The sequence below is a fragment of the Leptodactylus fuscus genome, chromosome 2 (genome assembly GCF_031893055.1).
Source record: "Leptodactylus fuscus isolate aLepFus1 chromosome 2, aLepFus1.hap2, whole genome shotgun sequence".
Classification (NCBI taxonomy): Eukaryota; Metazoa; Chordata; class Amphibia; order Anura; family Leptodactylidae; genus Leptodactylus; species Leptodactylus fuscus.
The window spans coordinates 267,468,120-267,488,203 of record NC_134266.1 but is presented as its reverse complement, the minus strand read 5'-3'; the positions used below and the strand labels follow the sequence as shown (position 1 = coordinate 267,488,203).

General features: G+C 48.4%; 1 protein-coding gene across 5 annotated transcripts in view; it reads right to left on the bottom strand.

Moving 5' to 3' along the window:
* DLG2 (discs large MAGUK scaffold protein 2) overlaps positions 1 to 20,084 on the bottom strand; it is a 1,022,754-nt gene that overhangs the window by 710,216 nt on the left and 292,454 nt on the right. Inside the window, exon 1 of one of the 5 annotated variants that reach the window (XM_075266202.1) lies at positions 14,361 to 14,776. The exons of the other annotated variants lie outside the window; for them this stretch is intronic. Within the exon in view, the coding sequence (XP_075122303.1) occupies positions 14,361 to 14,402 (42 nt within the window). The 5' untranslated portion in view covers positions 14,403 to 14,776. Of the gene's footprint in view, positions 1 to 14,360; positions 14,777 to 20,084 lie in introns of those variants that run through there. 5 annotated transcript variants of the gene reach the window in all.

The following is a 20,084-nucleotide window of genomic DNA, read 5'->3' as shown; positions in this document are numbered from 1 at the left end:
CCCGACTGTTATAGTAACTGGACGGCCCCGACTGTTATAGTAACCGGACGGCCCCGACTGTTATAGTAACTGGACGGCCCCGGCTGTTATAGTAACTGGACTGCCCCGGCTGTTATAGTAACTGGACGGCCCCGGCTGTTATAGTAACTGGACGGGCCCGGCTGTTATAGTAACTGGACTGCCCCGGCTGTTATAGTAACTGGACGGCCCCGGCTGTTATAGTAACTGGACGGCCCGGCTGTTATAGTAACTGGACGGGCCCGGCTGTTATAGTAACTAGACGGCCCCGGCTGTTATAGTAACCGGACGGCCCCGGCTGTTATAGTAACCGGACGGCCCCGACTGTTATAGTAACCGGACGGCCCCAACTGTTATAGTAACTGGACGGCCCCGGCTGTTATAGTAACTGGACGGCCCCAGCTGTTATAGTAACTGGATGGCCCCGGGTATTATAGTAACTGGACGGCCCCGGCTGTTATAGTAACTAGACTGCCCCGGCTGTTATAGTAACTGGACGGCCCGGCTGTTATAGTAACTGGACAGCCCCGGCTGTTATAGTAACTAGACGGCCCCGGCTGTTATAGTAACCGGACGGCCCCGACTGTTATAGTAACCGGACGGCCCCGACTGTTATAGTAACCGGACGGCCCCGACTGTTATAGTAACTGGACGGCCCCGACTGTTATAGTAACCGGACGGCCCCGACTGTTATAGTAACTGGACGGCCCCGGCTGTTATAGTAACTGGACTGCCCCGGCTGTTATAGTAACTGGACGGCCCCGGCTGTTATACTAACTGGACGGCCCCGACTGTTATAGTAACTGGACTGCCCCGGCTGTTATAGTAACTGGACGGCCCCGGCTGTTATAGTAACTGGACGGCCCGGCTGTTATAGTAACTGGACGGGCCCGGCTGTTATAGTAACTAGACGGCCCCGGCTGTTATAGTAACCGGACGGCCCCGGCTGTTATAGTAACTGGACGGGCCCGGCTGTTATAGTAACTGGACGCCCCCAGGTATTAGAGTAACTGGACGGGCCCGGCTGTTATAGTAACCGGACGCCTCCAGCTGTTATAGTAACTGGACGGCCCGGCTGTTATAGTAACTGGACGGCCCCGGCTGTTATAGTAACTAGACGGCCCCGGCTGTTATAGTAACCGGACGGCCCCGGCTGTTATAGTAACCGGACGGCCCCGACTGTTATAGTAACCGGACGGCCCCAACTGTTATAGTAACTGGACGGCCCGGCTGTTATAGTAACTGGACGGGCCCGGCTGTTATAGTAACTGGACGGCCCCAGCTGTTATAGTAACCGGACGGCCCCGGCTGTTATAGTAACTGGACGGCCCCGGCTGTTATAGTAACTGGACGGCCCCGGCTGTTATAGTAACTGGACGGCCCCGGCTGTTATAGTAACTGGACGGCCCCGGCTGTTATAGTAACTAGACGGCCCCGGCTGTTATAGTAACTAGACGGCCCCGGCTGTTATAGTAACCGGACGGCCCCGACTGTTATAGTAACCGGACGGCCCCGACTGTTATAGTAACCGGACGGCCCCGACTGTTATAGTAACTGGACGGCCCCGACTGTTATAGTAACCGGACGGCCCCGACTGTTATAGTAACTGGACTGCCCCGGCTGTTATAGTAACTGGACGGCCCCGGCTGTTATAGTAACTGGACGGGCCCGGCTGTTATAGTAACTAGACGGCCCCGGCTGTTATAGTAACTGGACTGCCCCGGCTGTTATAGTAACTGGACGGCCCCGGCTGTTATAGTAACTGGACGGCCCGGCTGTTATAGTAACTGGACGGGCCCGGCTGTTATAGTAACTAGACGGCCCCGGCTGTTATAGTAACCGGACGGCCCCGGCTGTTATAGTAACCGGACGGCCCCGACTGTTATAGTAACCGGACGGCCCCAACTGTTATAGTAACTGGACGGCCCGGCTGTTATAGTAACTGGACGGCCCGGCTGTTATAGTAACTGGACGGCCCCAGCTGTTATAGTAACCGGACGGCCCCGGCTGTTATAGTAACTGGACGGCCCCGGCTGTTATAGTAACTGGACGGCCCCGGCTGTTATAGTAACTGGACGGCCCCGGCTGTTATAGTAACTGGACGGCCCCGGCTGTTATAGTAACTAGACTGCCCCGGCTGTTATAGTAACTGGACGGCCCCGGCTGTTATAGTAACTAGACGGCCCCGGCTGTTATAGTAACTAGACGGCCCCGGCTGTTATAGTAACCGGACGGCCCCGACTGTTATAGTAACCGGACGGCCCCGACTGTTATAGTAACCGGACGGCCCCGACTGTTATAGTAACTGGACGGCCCCGACTGTTATAGTAACCGGACGGCCCCGACTGTTATAGTAACTGGACGGCCCCGGCTGTTATAGTAACTGGACTGCCCCGGCTGTTATAGTAACTGGACGGCCCCGGCTGTTATAGTAACTGGACGGGCCCGGCTGTTATAGTAACTAGACGGCCCCGGCTGTTATAGTAACTGGACTGCCCCGGCTGTTATAGTAACTGGACGGCCCCGGCTGTTATAGTAACTGGACGGCCCGGCTGTTATAGTAACTGGACGGGCCCGGCTGTTATAGTAACTAGACGGCCCCGGCTGTTATAGTAACCGGACGGCCCCGGCTGTTATAGTAACTGGACGGGCCCGGCTGTTATAGTAACCGGACGCCTCCAGCTGTTATAGTAACTGGACGGCCCGGCTGTTATAGTAACTGGACGGCCCCGGCTGTTATAGTAACTAGACGGCCCCGGCTGTTATAGTAACCGGACGGCCCCGGCTGTTATAGTAACCGGACGGCCCCGGCTGTTATAGTAACCGGACGGCCCCGGCTGTTATAGTAACCGGACGGCCCCGACTGTTATAGTAACCGGACGGCCCCAACTGTTATAGTAACTGGACGGCCCGGCTGTTATAGTAACTGGACGGGCCCGGCTGTTATAGTAACTGGACGGCCCCAGCTGTTATAGTAACCGGACGGCCCCGGCTGTTATAGTAACTGGACGGCCCCGGCTGTTATAGTAACTGGACGGCCCCGGCTGTTATAGTAACTGGATGGCCCCAGCTGTTATAGTAACCGGACGGCCCCGGCTGTTATAGTAACTGGACGGCCCCGGCTGTTATAGTAACTGGACGGCCCCGGCTGTTATAGTAACTGGACGGCCCCGGCTGTTATAGTAACTGGACGGCCCCGGCTGTTATAGTAACTGGACGGCCCCGGCTGTTATAGTAACTGGACTGCCCCGGCTGTTATAGTAACTGGACGGCCCCGACTGTTATAGTTTTTTTTTTTTTTTTTTTTTTTTTTTATAACTCAAATTTTTATTGAAAATTTTTTTAAACAATAAGAAAAGAAAAAACAATTACAAGTTACAAGGCGAACACCCGCCCTGCGAACAGAAAAAGCACACAGTGCAACACAAAATACAATCAGAAGAATAAAATTAAAAAAAAAAAAAATAAATAAAAAAAAAACATAAAAAAAAAATTTAAGACAAAGAAAGCAACATAGAAAAAAAAGAAAAAGGAAAAAAGGGGGGGGAGGGAGGGGTTAGTGGGACAGATGAGTGGGGGAGAGGACTAAATGTGGGGGGTGAAAGGGTAGGTAGGGGTGAGTGTGAGCAGTCAGGAAACCAGTGAGAGCGCTCGCCAGGTCATCCATACCACAGCCAGTTGGGAAGGGCTCGGGAGCAACCACTGGTCAAATACCTGAGACGAACAACAAGAGTATCAATCAGAGGAGGGGTCAGAGCCCAGGAGCGTCCGGTACTCTGCAGACTGTTGAAACCTGAACCAGTAGAACCAGGTTTTGATGTACGCCTCAGTCGTGCCATGCAGGAAAGACGTGAGATTTTCCATGCGCATTATCTTGTTGACCTTCGAAATCCAGAGGGAGAGAGGAGGAGGATCCACTCGTTTCCAAAAAAGGGGGATACAAGCCCGGGCAGCGAGGATCAGGAATCTAAGTAGGGAACGCTTAAAGACCTTTACAGAAGACTCACAATGATTAAGGAGGAACAGGGCAGGGCCCAAATGGTGAGAAGTTTCAGTAAGCTGGAGGGTTATCCGCTTGACCCCCTCCCAGAAGGACGAAAGGGCAGGACAGGACCAAAAAATGTGTAGCAGCGTGCCTTCCTCGTCGCCACAGCGCCAACATAATGGGGAGACCTGAGGAAACATAGCATGGAGTCTCGTAGGAACCCTATACCATCGGGACAAGATTTTGTAGCTGGCCTCCTGGTGGCGAGAGCTGATGGAAGCAGTATGAGAAAGGCGAAAAATGCGCCTACGCTGCTCCTGAGAGAGGGAAAGGGATAAGTCAGATTCCCATTTCAACAAGAACGGCGGAACAAAGTCCTCCGGAGGTTCAACCAGGATCCGGTAAGTGAGCGAGAGGGAGTGGCGAAGGGGGCCAGCACCAACAAAAATCTTCTCCAAGGGGGTAGGTTCGACGCGGAACTCTGCAGGAGCAGGGAGAGAATGTAAAAAGTGACGAAGTTGCATCCCCCGCCAAGCATCCAAAGGGGGCAGCTCAGGAGGGGCCTGGGAATTCAGAAGTGTAGTCCATCCCCCAGCGTCCTGGAAGTGACAGGCACGGAAAATCCCATGACGGCGCCAATTACGAAAAACTCGGTCAAACATTCCAGGTGGAAAGGCAGGATTGCCCAGCACTGGGAAAAGAGCGGAATCCTTAGGGAGGAGAGTGGAGCGAACAAGGCCCCTGGAGCAAATCCGAAGCGTGGGACCAAGGGTAGGGTGAGAAAAGAGAGATGACAATGAGGAGGAGTCCAACCATGGGGCAACCTGCAAAGGGATCGGAGAGAATGCCTGTTCGATGTAGACCCAAGGTTTAGAAACAGCATGCCTACACCAGTCCACGACACGAGTCAGGTGGGTAGCCAAGTAATAGGACTTCAGGTCCGGAAGCGATAAACCACCGCAACTCTTGGGACGAAAGAGAAAAGCCTTGCTCACTCGGGCGGGTCTGCCCGACCAGATGAACTTCAATTGGACGGAAGTGAGGGATCTAAGAAAAGACAGAGGGATGTGAATGGGAAGCGCCTGCATCAAGTAGAGAAGACGAGGGAGAATGTTCATTTTAAAAATCGCGCATCTCCCGAACCAAGTAAAGGCTCCAGTGGACCATCGAGTACAATCAGCCCTGATAGACGCCAGAAGTGGGGGGAAGTTGCAACGAAAGAGATCTTTCGGGTCCGGAGTAAGATAAACCCCCAAATATTTGAGAGAAGTGGGGGCCCAATGAAAAGGGAAAGATTGACTCAAGGAGGTGGCCGCCGAGGAGGAAAGGGTCACATTAAGGGCTTCCGACTTCGAAAAGTTGATTTTAAAATTCGAAAGGGTCGAGTAAACCTGAAAGGCAGACATCAGAGCTGGAAGAGAGACATGCGGGGAGGAGAGAAAAAATAGCAAGTCGTCTGCATAAGCCGCCACTTTGTATAAACAGGAAGAATGAGCAGCGCCTGAGATGTTCGGGTCGGCTCGAACCTGGCGGAGGAAGGGTTCAAGAGTCAGGACGAAAATGAGAGGTGAGAGGGGGCATCCTTGCCTAGTGCCATTTCGGATAGGGAAGGACTGGGACAATAAACCGTTCACCCTAACCATCGCTGTAGGGAGAGAGTATAGAGCCATGATCCAACTCATCATGCGATTTCCAAGACCAATATGTAACAGGGTCTCTTCCATGAACCGCCAGTTGACCCTGTCGAAGGCTTTCTCAGCGTCAGTTGAAAGAAGCATGAGAGGAGAGCCCGATTGTTTAGCCCCATACATGAGGTTGATAGCTTTGGTAGTATTATCTCGAGCCTCACGGCCGGGTAAAAATCCAGCTTGATCCGCGTGAACAATATCTCCTAACAAGGGCGATAAACGCGTCGCAAGGATCTTGGCTAAAATTTTTAGGTCAACATTGATTAGCGAAATGGGGCGGTAGTTAGAGCACAGAAGAGGGTCCTTTCCGGGTTTGGGGATAACCGCTATGTGAGCACACAGGGAGTCACGACAAAGGGCCGAGCCATCGGTGAGAGAATTGAAAACTTTCAACAGTCTGGGGCGGAGTTCAGGGCCAAGTTTCTTATAGTATACCAAGGTAAGGCCGTCTGGGCCTGGGGCCTTACCCGTTGCCATACTGGAGATAGCTAAAGAAATTTCCTCTTCAACAATAGGAGATTCCAAAGCCGTCAATTCCTCTAGAGACAACGACGGGAGACCAGAGGAGGAGAGATAAGAACGAATGCGATCTCGGAACTCCGCTTCAGGGAGAGGAGAAGGGCCAGAGTTTACAGAATACAAAGAGGCATAGTAGTCCCGAAAGGCAGCTGCAATATCAAGGGGCATGTGTAATCGAGTACCCTGGGCGGAATTGATGCATGGAACGTAGGTGGAGGACTGCTGAACCCGAAGGGCCCTAGCTAGTGAACGCCCGCTCTTATTTCCAAACTCATAAAAATGACGTCTGCATTTAGCTAGAGTACCCTTCACCCTATCAGTGACGAGCGTACGCAATTCTTCTCGGGCGCTGGCAAGCTGGGAATAAACATCAGGAGTGATTTGGCGTTTATGAAGAAGTTCCAATGAGCGGATCCGCTGCAGCCGAGATTCAATACAAGCCCGGCGTTCCTTGTTTAAGCGGGAACCATGTTGCAACAGGATACCCCGGATAAAACATTTGTGAGCCTCCCACACCATTGGAGGAGCAATCCCCGACAATTCCTCCCTCTCAAAGTATTCCCCCAAACGGGTCTTAATATCATCCAGGATGGTTACGTCATCAAGAAGTGATGCGTTAAGTTTCCACTGACGCTGGAAGGGAATAGGAGAGGACAAGGAAACAGACAAAGTAACCAAAGCATGGTCGGAGAAAGTAATGTTATCGACTTCCGCAGCCAACAAAGAGTGGAGATGTTGGTGACGGATAAAGAGGTAGTCGATACGAGAGTATCGGTGATGGACCGGAGAGTAATAGGAGTAATCCCTATCCAATGGGTGGAGTAACCTCCAGGAGTCCACAAGCTGGTGGGAATGAAGGTCCCTCTTAATCCTCCTGATGAGCGAGTAAGGGTGAGAAGAGACGCCAGCAGAAGAGTCCAATGAAGGGTCTAGGACCAGATTAAGATCACCCCCCGCCACCAGGAAGCCCTCCACAAAGCCGTCCAACAGCCCTAAGTAAGAACTAAGGGCACGACCCTGTCCCGAGTTAGGCAAATACAAAGAGGCAAAAGTAAAAAGCTGAGAGGAGATACGACCCTTGACCATAACAAGTCTCCCCTCAGAATCAGTGCGAGTCTCCAAATGTTCCCAAGGCAGGGAGCGAGAAATCAAGATACTAGTCCCTCTGGATTTCGGGTCAGGAGAAGAGCTATGATATGCATGAGGAAACCAAGCATTAGTCAACTTGTATGGCTTGGTAGAGCAATGGTGAGTTTCCTGCAAAAACACAACATGAAGGCGCTTACCTTTGAGCAGATTGAAGAGTACGGAGCGCTTCTCTGGACTATGAAGGCCTCTCACATTGAGGGAGCCCACGGCGATGGAGGAAAGGCGATCAAGCGGAGGCATGGAGGGAGACGGGCTTTCCCAGCTCACACCCTAGGAGCAGAGAGAGAAAAAAAAAAAAAAAAAAAAGGGGGGGGGGGGAGGAAGGGGAGAGGGCGAAGAATTGAAGAGGGTAAAGGGGAGGGAAAGAAAAAAAAAAAAAGAGAGAAAAGTAACAGAGTAGAGGAAGGAGAGCAGTAAAGAATGAGGGGGGGGGGGAGAAAGGAAAGGGAAAAAGAACCAAGAGTAGAACAAATCTAACTACCCCTAGACAAATGGGCCAGGGGCACAACAACAGACAGGAAGGAGTGAGGGAGTAAGAAAAGATGGGGGGAGAAGTGGGCCCGCAAGCACCACGAGTGTACCTGGTAAGGAAGACCCTATGCCCCCACCCCCAACAAAGTGTAAAGGGATAGGAAGCACAGGGCTACAAACTGACTCTAAGGTCCAAATAACAACATTGTATAAAAACACAGCAATACCAACAACAAGGGCCATCTATAAAGCCCAGCAGGAACAGGATCAAGAGGAACAGAGTAGTCACAGAACAAAATAAAATAAACATAGTGAAAATGTCCACCAACCGCGAAACAAGTCCAAGACCACTCAACATAAAAGGATATTAACACTGTCCTGTGGGCAGATCAAAGACCGGCGGCATGAGGGCTCATGCTTCAATGGGAAGCTGAGCTGAGAGATCTGGTTGGCGGAGCGGAGACCCAGGCGGATCCGGTATTGGAAGACGTCGTGGAGATGAGTTTCGCCGAGGTCTCTCTCTGGAAGCAGCCGAAGAAGAACGCCTGGAACCGCGGCCGCGCCTGGGTATAGTAGGGCGGGAGGAATCCAGAGCAAGCCAGTTCGGGACTGAGACAGGGCGCACATCCAGGGAGGCAAACAAATCAGGCAAGTCCGCCGGGGAACGGACAACAATCGAAGACGAGCCAACACGAACAATCAAATGGAAGGGATGACCCCACCTATAGGAACCTCCACAGTCCTTAATCAGAGTCAACACTGCCTGAAGGGCACGGCGCATAGCCAATGTGCGGGATGAGACGTCTGGGTAGAGCTTGACAGAGGCATTCTCAAAAGGCACCGATCCCATATCCCAGGCACACCTCAGGATGTGTTCCTTGTCCGTGAAGTAATGTAGTCTACACAGAACGTCTCTAGGATTAGCAGGGTCAAGCGGGCCAGAACGTTGGACTCTATGCACACGGTCCATCATGAAGGTAGCATCCAGCGGGCGTTGAGTCACCATATTGAAAATGGTATTAATACGGCTGACCAGATCATCCTGAGGGCCTTTTTCTGGCACTCCTCGTAATCAAATATTATTTCTGCGACCCCGGTTCTCCTGGTCATCCAGGAGCAAGGCAATTTGTTGAAGGCGGGCCTCAGAGTGGGTTTGATTGCTCTCCACTGCAGACAGGCGTTGTTCCAAAGAGGACAGTGTTTGATCAGTAGCGTCAGCCCTAGTAGTAAGTTGAGACACATCAGACTGGATCGCACCGAGGGCCTGTGCCTGGGATTGTTCCATTCGGGAAACTACAGCATCCAGGTCCTGTTTAGTGGGCAGAGCTTGAATAAGGTCCCGAAGTAGCTGAAAGTCCGCAGAGGCAATATGGGCTGCCGAGCAGGGCAGGGAGGCCGAATCCATGGATTGCACGTCATGTCCAGGGAGGGTGGCAGACAGTGAAGGAGGTGGCTGCGATTGGCGAAGCGGAGGAGATGGAGGGGCCATGTCATCAGTGCCAGACCCAGTAGCCAAGGTTCCAGATCGGGACAGGAAGGTAGAGATTGACGGTGAGTGAGTAAGAGAGCGACTCGGCGTGCGGGAAGGAGCAGTAGAGGTGTTAGGACGTCTTCTGGACATATCACAATGAGAAGCGACCATAGAAGGTAAGGAAGGTACACTCGCAGTATCACCAGGCCTTACATGAGGCGGTCACACAGTTCCATAATCAAACCTGGTACCCATGAGGTGCAAAAGGAGCAATGGGAGAAGTGCTAGTTCCGTGGGGATATACTGCAGAACGTGGAACACACAGCAAGTGGAGGAAGGTGAGGAGCCCCCCCTGATGGTGGACTAGGGGCTCAGCACTCCCTTCACACCACTGCAGTGCACGACAACAAAAAAAAAAAAAAAATTCCCTGCTAGAAAGGTCTCTGAAGAGGGTAAGAAAGTCCAAAAAACAGTAGGGAGTACTCACAGAGTTAGCAGAATGTCCCAGCAGAAAGTGTCAGGATGGGAGCCAAAACAGCAGGGCCCCCGACTGTTATAGTAACCGGACGGCCCCGACTATTATAGTAACCGGACGGCCCCGGCTGTTATAGTAACCGGACGGCCCCGGCTGTTATAGTAACCGGACGGTCCCGGCTGTTATAGTAACCGGACGGCCCCGGCTGTTATAATAACTGGACTGCCCCGGCTGTTATAGTAACTGGACTGTCCCGGCTGTTATAGTAACTGGACGGCCCCGGCTGTTATAGTAACTGGACGGCCCCGGCTGTTATAGTAACGGGACGGCCCCGGCTGTTATAGTAACCGGACGGCCCCGGCTGTTATAGTAACCGGACGGCCCCGGCTGTTATAGTAACCGGACGGCCCCGGCTGTTATAGTAACTGGACTGCCCCGGCTGTTATAGTAACTGGACGGCCCCGGCTGTTATAGTAACTGGACAGTCCCGGCTGTTATAGTAACCGGACGGCCCCGGCTGTTATAGTAACTGGACGGCCCCGGCTGTTATAGTAACTGGACGGCCCCAGGTGTTATAGTAACTGGACGGCCCTGGCTGTTATAGTAACTGGACGGGCCCGGCTGTTATAGTAACTGGACGGCCCCGGGTATTATAGTAACTGGACGGCCCCAGCTGTTATAGTAACCGGACGGCCCCGGCTGTTATAGTAACTGGACTGCCCCGGCTGTTATAGTAACTGGACTGCCCCGGCTGTTATAGTAACTGGACGGGCCCGGCTGTAATAGTAACTGGACAGTCCCGGCTGTTATAGTAACTGGATGGCCCCGGGTATTATAGTAACTGGACGGCCCCAGCTGTTATAGTAACTGGACGGGCCCGGCTGTTATAGTAACTGGACTGCCCCGGCTGTAATAGTAACTGGACAGTCCCGGCTGTTATAGTAACTGGATGGCCCCGGGTATTATAGTAACTGGACGGCCCCAGCTGTTATAGTAACTGGACGGCCCCGGCTGTAATAGTAACTGGACAGTCCCGGCTGTTATAGCAACTGGACGGCCCCGGCTGTTATAGTAACTTGACGGCCCCGACTGTTATAGTAACTGGACGGCCCCGGCTGTTATAGTAACTGGACGGCCCCGGCTGTTATAGTAACCGGACGGCCCCGGCTGTTATAGTAACCGGACGGCCCCGGCTGTTATAGTAACCGGACGGCCCCGGCTGTTATAGTAACCGGACGGCCCCGGCTGTTATAGTAACCGGACGGCCCCGGCTGTTATAGTAACCGGACGGCCCCGGCTGTTATAGTAACCGGACGGCCCCGGCTGTTATAGTAACCGGACGGTCCCGGCTGTTATAGTAACCGGACGGCCCCGGCTGTTATAGTAACTGGACTGCCCCGGCTGTTATAGCAACTGGACTGCCCCGGCTGTAATAGTAACTGGACGGCCCCGGCTGTTATAGTAACTGGACGGCCCCGGCTGTTATAGTAACTGGACTGCCCCGGCTGTTATAGTAACTGGACGGCCCCAGGTGTTATAGTAACTGGACGGCCCTGGCTCTTATAGTAACTGGACGGGCCCGGCTGTTATAGTAACTGGACGGCCCCGGGTATTATAGTAACTAGACGGCCCCAGCTGTTATAGTAACCGGACGGCCCCGGCTGTTATAGTAACTGGACTGCCCCGGCTGTTATAGTAACTGGATGGCCCCGGCTGTTATAGTAACTGGACTGCCCCGGCTGTTATAGTAACTGGACGGGCCCGGCTGTTATAGTAACTGGACTGCCCCGGCTGTAATAGTAACTGGACAGTCCCGGCTGTTATAGTAACTGGATGGCCCCGGGTATTATAGTAACTGGACGGCCCCAGCTGTTATAGTAACTGGACGGCCCCGGCTGTTATAGTAACTGGACTGCCCCGGCTGTTATAGTAACTGTATGGCCCCAGGTATTATAGTAACTGGACGGCCCCAGCTGTTATAGCAACTGGACGGCCCCGGCTGTTATAGTAACTGGACGGCCCCGACTGTTATAGTAACTGGACGGCCCCGGCTGTTATAGTAACTGTAAGGCCCCGGCTGTTATAGTAACTGGACGGCCCCGGCTGTTATAGTAACTGGACGGCCCCAGGTGTTATAGTAACTGGATGGCCCCGGCTGTTATAGTAACCGGACGGCCCCGGCTGTTATAGTAACCGGACGGCCCCGGCTGTTATAGTAACCAGACGGCCCCGGCTGTTATAGCAACTGGACTGCCCCGGCTGTTATAGTAACTGGACGGGCCCGGCTGTTATAGTAACTGGACTGCCCCGGCTGTTATAGTAACTGGACGGGCCCGGCTGTTATAGTAACTGGACAGCCCCGGCTGTTATAGTAACTGGACGGGCCCGGCTGTTATAGTAACTGGACGGCCCCGGCTGTTATAGTAACTGGACGGCCCCGGCTGTTATAGTAACTGGACGGCCCCGGCTGTTATAGTAACTGGACGGCCCCGGCTGTTATAGTAACTGGACGGCCCCGGCTGTTATAGTAAGTGGACGGCCCCGGCTGTTATAGTAACTGGACGGTCCCGGCTATTATAGTAACTGAGCGGTCTCCATTGTGTATAAGCAATTATGGCGCCTGCTCTGCTTCCGAGTGGGCGCCATATGGCAGTTGTCAATAAGGCATTAATAGGGTTTTCTTGCCCCATATTGGTTTTTCATATTGATGCTCTATCTACAGGTCCTTAGCCTATAATCGGTGTGGGTTTGACACCCAGAACCCGCACAGATCAGCTCCTACAGAAGCCTTCAGGGGCCAGAAGTTGCTGCAATCGATGGGGGCCTTGGCCTCAAGGAACCCTAAACCCAAAGTACAACGGATGTAAAATTACAATACAAGCTGCTGATATCCGTCACAGATATGGATATATATATTTTATGGGGTCTCAGGGCGGGCGATATGCGACATAAGTTAGTGATCATGGGGGCGGGGGTATTTCTGGACTTCCTGGTACTCATCCCATTGAATTGTAGAACAGCCGGCCCCTCCCCAGCCAGAAATAGCTGATAGCCGAGCTATAGATGGCTCCCACCAGCATACACATGTCTATAGGATTGGGTGTATGTCCCTTTAACACGTGCTATAATGGGCAGTGGGGTGCAGGCGGTTGCAGGCGTTGGCAGGGGAGGTGCGACTTATTTTCCGCTGGATCTTCTTCTTGCTGCTATTTATATTTTTACACATTTTCTCGCAACAATTCCCCAGGAGAACCTGAAAACCGGAATAATCTCCATATTCTGCATTATGGCGACAGACGCGGCCCTACATAAAAGCGCAGGAACACAAAGAAAAAACTTCGACAGGGAGCAACACCTGACCACCTGACCTCCAGGGATAAAAATACCACCGTACGCCGCTCACACGCTATATATATATACAGAGACTATGGAAACCAGCCCAATCCTAAGTCTCTCACACTCAAACGCTTTGTTTCAAGTCTTCTGTATTCGGTTCTGAAACCCCCAAACTTGGCCGCATTTACCAATATCACAGATATAGCAGAGCCAGATGTGTTATCTGACCTGTACATGATGTGCTGTATATAATGGTTGCCCTTTAATGGGCAGATGTAGCATTGCTAAATTTGTCATATTGGGGGCTGGATTGTTCACGTAGCAGAGCTGGATTTGTCATGTGGTTATTTTTGAGCTGTGTGGTTTGTGAATCGTGACAACTCTCTAAGAGGAGATGAGCTGGATAAAAGCACAGACGTCTGCCAGATGACAAACTCAGCTCTGCTGCATCTGGTTAATAAATAGGTATTATTTTTGGCTGCTGCTCATCACAATGCAAAAGTTTGGACAATATCTGCACATTACAATATTTAGATACACTGTATAGGTTGCATTATGGGGATACAGAACATATATTATATATATATAAATATATATATATATATATATATATATATATATATATATATATATATATATATATATATGTATGTTACGGTTATGCAGTACAGATTCAGAGTCCCTTTAAATCAACTAAATGCATTGCAATTGGTCACCGAAGCTGCAATCCTATCAACCCCCCCCCCCAAAAAAAAAAAAAAAAACAACAAACAAAAAAAAAAACATAACCATTCTGAAATATACCGCAACAAGGAATATGAACCATAGTAAGGACATATGTAGCAGAGCCAAGTTAGTCATTCTGCACAACTCACCGCGGTATCACACCTTAACACGAAGAGTCTGTACTATGCAGAACCATCACAGAGCCAAAAGAGTTAAATCACAAAGTCAGCTCTGCTACATCGCTATAGATAGATAGATAGATAGATAGATAGATAGATAGATAGATAGATAGATAGATAGATAGATAAGGTTTCTCTAGCGTAATCCCAAAGACCTACAGGTCGATAGACTCTACCAGCCGAGCGCCAAGCCCCAAAACCCCAGAGCGGCAGCAACCACCTGTAATAGCAGATAAGCTGAGCTGGCTCTTCCAAAGTGCTGGAAGCGACAGGGGGGGGAAGACATTTTCCTGCACAGGCAGATTTCCACGCGGACGTGAGACGGACACGGACAAGTCCTTACCTTGACATTAGTCCTGAGTGCACAGTAACAGGCAAAGAACATTGCAAGGAATAAGGAACATATGGAGCAGAGTTCAGCTGTTCCGGGCAGCTCGGAGCATGGAGGCAGGATCCTGAGGATGTCTTACAGGGGAAGCCTCCGTATCGCTGCTGTCACTTACAAATTGCATTGATCTCTCGCTTTCCTGACTTAAAAAAAAAAGAAGAAAGAAACCAGCGAGAGCAATGTCTTAAAGGCACTGAATGAAGGCGTCGAGTCTCCCCCCCAGCCGACCAGCCGCTGCTTATTTAGGTCCAGAGAATTCAATTAGCCAAAACTTAAGACGAGTCGCTTTCGCGGCGGAAGATTTCTGAAGAATTTTAAGAAGAAGAGTCAGGGGGAGGAGGGAGGGGGAGCTGCAGAAAATCATTAAGGTGAAAAATTAAAAATGTCCCCCCCCACTCTTGTATCGGAGACGATTCTCTAGGAAACACGTTCACTAAGTGAATTAATGGAGGGAACTGAAACCAGCTTCCATTTTTTTTCTCTCTCTTCCCGTCTGAAGACACTAGACTGGATTTTTTTTTTTTCACTCTTTGCAGCACTTAAAGGGGCAGGGTGCCCTGAAACATGGAGTTGTCAACCAAGCTGTGCCGCTTGGTGGGGCATCGTAGGGTGAGGGGCAGAGGGATGTGACACTCTTTAGGACTGGTACAGGACTTTTGGTGGAAACACCGTCTACAGGTTCGGAGAAACTTTTTGTTCTCTGCTATGCAAAGGGTTAAGTGAATATTTCTAAGAAGGAGTATATTGGACGGCTCCTTTAAGGACGATCTATTATGGATGTGCACTCTTATGTAATTAAGAATAGCGGCTTAGGAACTGAGACCTTTTCACGTGACAAACCCCTTCTTAAAGGGATATTCATAAAAAAAACATTTTTGGCTGGCATTCTAATAGTGTAAGGAGTTCTGGGACTTATAGGTTGATGAACTATTCTTAGGTGGCAGTCTGACCCCTACAGGTGCTATGGCCTCTCCCCTGAAACCGGGTTTCCTAAAGTAACCGCGTTTTTATGCGGATTAGGTTTCTGTTCAGGGGGTCCCCAAGCGGACTCCCCCAAAGGAAACCCATCGGGTCTAATAAGGAATGTATATATAGAGGGGGCGCTCCTAAATGGGGTCCCCCTCTATGAGCAAGAGTGAAGAGCAACACGGGCACCGACAGGGAGCTCCTCCATTTATTACATGATGATTATAATGATCCCCTCTTGTGACCTTCTGGGGTCAACTACCCAAAAATGATAACACAAATGTAGTATAATACGAGATAAAAACCCAGAAATCTTAGTTCGTAGTCGTAAGGGTCGGTACATGAAATCAAGACATTTGCCAAAGTGTAGTATTGAACACCAAACTGTCGGCAAATTTTCTCTGCTTTAACCCGAAACATAACGTATTAAAAAAAAAAAAAAAAACATAAAAGCAAGAAAGCGACAAAAAAATTAGGAGAAAATGTTAAAAAGTTTTGAAAAAATACTTATTATGAACTGTCTAATAGAAAATACCTCGGGGATGTGAAAACACTGCATAATATCTATCACAAATACCATCACCAGAGATCAAACATGATGGAGGTTATTAGATTAAACTGCTATAAATGTAATAACCCTCTACAGTGTTGGCCAAAAGTATTGGCCCCCCTGCAATTCTGTCAGATAATACTCATGTTCTTCCAGAAAATGATTGTAATCACAAATTCTTTGGTATTATTATCTTCATGTAATTTGTCTTCAATGGAAAACCACAAAAAGAATTGTCAAAAAACCAAATTGGATATAATTCCACAGCAAACATAAAAAAGGGGGTGGACAAAAGTATTGGCACTGTTTGAAAAATCATGTGATGCTTCACTAATTTGTGTAATTAACAGCACCTGTTACTTACCTGAGGCACATAACAGGTGGTGGCAATAACTAAATCACACTTGCAGCCAGTTGAAATGGATTAAAGTTGACTCCACCTCTGTCCTGTGTCCTTGTGTGACCACATTGAGCATGGAGAAAAGAAAGAAGACCAAAGAACTGTCTGAGGACTTGAGAAGCAAAATTGTGAGGAAGCATGAGCAATCTCAAGGCTACAAGTCCATCTCCAAAGACCTGAATGTTCCTGTGTCTACCGTGCGCAGTGTCATCAAGAAGTGTAAAGCCCATGGCTCTGTGGCTAACCTCCCTAGATGTGGACGCAAAAGAAACATTGTCGAGAGATTTCAACGCAAGATTGTGCGGATGGCGGATAAAGAACCTCGACTAACATCCAAACAAGTCCAAGCTGCCCTGCAGTCCCAGGGTACAACAGTGTCACCCCGTACTATCCAGTGTCAGCGTCTGAATGAGAAGGGACTGTATGGTAGGAGACCCAGGAAGACCCCACTTCTTACCCACAGACAGAAAAAAGCCAGGCTGGAGTTTGCCAAAACTTACCTGAGAAAGCCAAAACCATTCTGGAAGAATGTTCTCTGGTCAGAGGAGACAAAAGTAGGAAAAGGCCTCAACATAGAGTTTACAGGAAAAAAGAGGCCTTCAAAGAAAAGAAGACGCCCCCTACAGTCAGACATGGCGGAGGTCCCTGATGTTTTGGGGTTGCTTTGCTGCCTCTGGCACTGGACTGCTTGACCGTGTGCATGGCATTATGAAGTCTGAAGACGACCAACACATTGTGCAGCATAATGTAGGGCCCGCTGTGAGAAAGCTGGGTCTCCCTCAGAGGTCAGGGCTCTTCCAGCAGGACAAGGACCCAAAACACACTTCAGGTCAGCACTAGAAAATGGTGGTGAGAGAAAGCCCTGGAGACTTGTAAAGTGGCAGCAATGAGTCCAGCCCTGAATCCCATAGAACACCTGTGGGGGAGGGGGAGAGATCTCTTGGTGGCAGTTTGGAGAAGGCCCCCTTCACATCTCAGGGGGGACCTGGAGCAGGAGCCAAAGAAGAATGGTCTAAGATTCCAGCAGAGCCTTGTAAGAAACTCATTGCTGGTTAGCGGAAGCGGTTGTGCGCAGTTATTGTGTCTAAAGGTTGTGCTGCCAAGTATTAGGCTAAGGGCGCCAATACTTCTGTCCGGACCATTTCTGGAGTTTTGTGTAAAATTATCAATGATGTGACTTTTTTTTCATTCTCTTTTGTGTTTTTTCATTGCAAGCAAAATAAATGAAGATATTACCAAAGAGTTTGTGCTTGTAATCATTATCTGGGGGACACCGAGGATTATCTGACAGAACTGCAGGGGGGCCAATACTTTTGGCCAACACTGTATAATACATGGACGTATAATAGACAATTAGTATTTCTGAGATTTTATTTTAAAGTTTTCCTGTTACATTCTGCTGGTTTCTGCAGGTAAAAAAAAATGCAATGAGAAGGGATTCTTATAATGGAAGAAAATATCTGAACTAAAAAGAGCTGCACTCCAGAAAATAACTACTATATTACTGCCCCCTATATACAAGAATATAACTACTATAATACTGCTCCTATGTACAAGAATATAACTACTATAATACTACTCCTATGTACAAGAATATAACTACTATAATACTACTCCTATGTACAAGAATATAACTACTATAATACTGCTCCTATGTACAAGAATATAACTACTATAATACTACTCCTATGTACAAGAATATAACTACTATAATACTGCTCCTATGTACAAGAATATAACTACTATAATACTACTCCTATGTACAAGAATATAACTACTATAATACTACTCCTATGTACAAGAATATAACTACTATAATACTGCTCCTATGTACAAGAATATAACTACTATAATACTACTCCTATGTACAAGAATATAACTACTATAATACTAGTCCTATGTACAAGAATATAACTACTATAATACTACTCCTATGTACAAGAATATAACTACAATAATACTGTCCATATGTACAAGAATATAACTACTATAATACTGCTCCTATGTACAAGAATATAACTACTATAATACTACTATGTACAAGAATATAACTACTATAATACTGCTCCTATGTACAAGAATATAACTACTATAATACTGCTCATATGTACAAGAATATAACTACTATAATACTACCTCCTATGTACAAGAATATAACTACTATAATACTACTCCTATGTACAAGAATATAACTACTATAATACTGCTCCTATGTACAAGAATATAACTACTATAATACTGCTCCTATGTACAAGAATATAACTACTATAATACTACCTCCTATGTACAAGAATATAACTGCTATAATACTGCACCTATGTACAAAAATATAACTACTATAATACTAGTCCTATGTACAAGAATATAACTACTATAATACTACTCCTATGTACAAGAATATAACTACTATAATACTACTCCTATGTACAAGAATATAACTACTATAATACTGCACCTATGTACAAAAATATAACTACTATAATACTAGTCCTATGTACAAGAATATAACTACTATAATACTACTCCTATGTACAAGAATATAACTACTATAATACTACTCCTATGTACAAGAATATAACTACTATAATACTGCACCTATGTACAAAAATATAACTACTATAATACTAGTCCTATGTACAAGAATATAACTACTATAATACTACTCCTATGTACAAGAATATAACTACTATAATACTACTCCTATGTACAAGAATATAACTACTATAATACTACTCCTATGTACAAGAATATAACTACAATAATACTGTCCATATGTACAAGAATATAACTACTATAATACTGCTCCTATGTACAAGAATATAACTACTATAATACTGCTGCTATGTACAAGAATATAACTACTATAATACTGCTCATATGTACAAGAATATAACTACTATAATACTACCTCCTATGTACAAGAATATAACTACTATAATACTGCTCATATGTACAAGAATATAACTACTATAATACTGCTCCTATGTACAAGAATATAACTACTATAATACTGCTCCTATGTACAAGAATATAACTACTATAATACTACTCCTATGTAGAAGAATATACCGTATTTTTCGGACTATAAGACGCACAAATTTTGGGGAAAAGAAGGGTGCGTCTTATAGGCCGAATGTGGTGCCTGGCATCCGCTGTAATAGAGAGGCGGAAGCCGGCAAGTGATAGACGCCATTACAGGTGCCGGGGCCTGCGACATCGCTGCGCTCCTCTGCCCTGCATGAAGCCAGCAGCGGGAGGAGTGATGCTGCTATTCCGCTCCTCCGTCCCCCCGCCGCTGGCTTCATGCAGGGCAGGGCAGCGATGTCTCAGGCCCCGGCGTCTATCCCTCGCCGGCATCCGCCTCTCTAGTACAGCGGATGCCGGGTCAGTATCGGTGGTCCCTTCTCCCCCGGGGCCGGTCCCCACCAGCCCCGTACCTGTAAAGTTGCAGGCCGGCTCCTGCGCGACGATATCGCAGGAGCCGACCTGTTCGGGTGACAGCCGGGAGCCTAATGAGGCTCCCAGGCCTGTCACGGCTATATATTAGTATTGCGGCTGGGTCTATGACCAGCCGTAATACTAATAGACAGAATGTCCCATAGACGGCAATACAGTTGTATTGCCGTCTATGGGACTTGCAATCAAGTGACCGCAGGTTCAAGCCCGGGGGAGGGAATAAAATAGTAAAAAAAAAAAAAAAAAGCTTTAAAAATATATAATAAAAATATGAAATAAATAAAAGTTCTAAATCACCTCCTGTCCC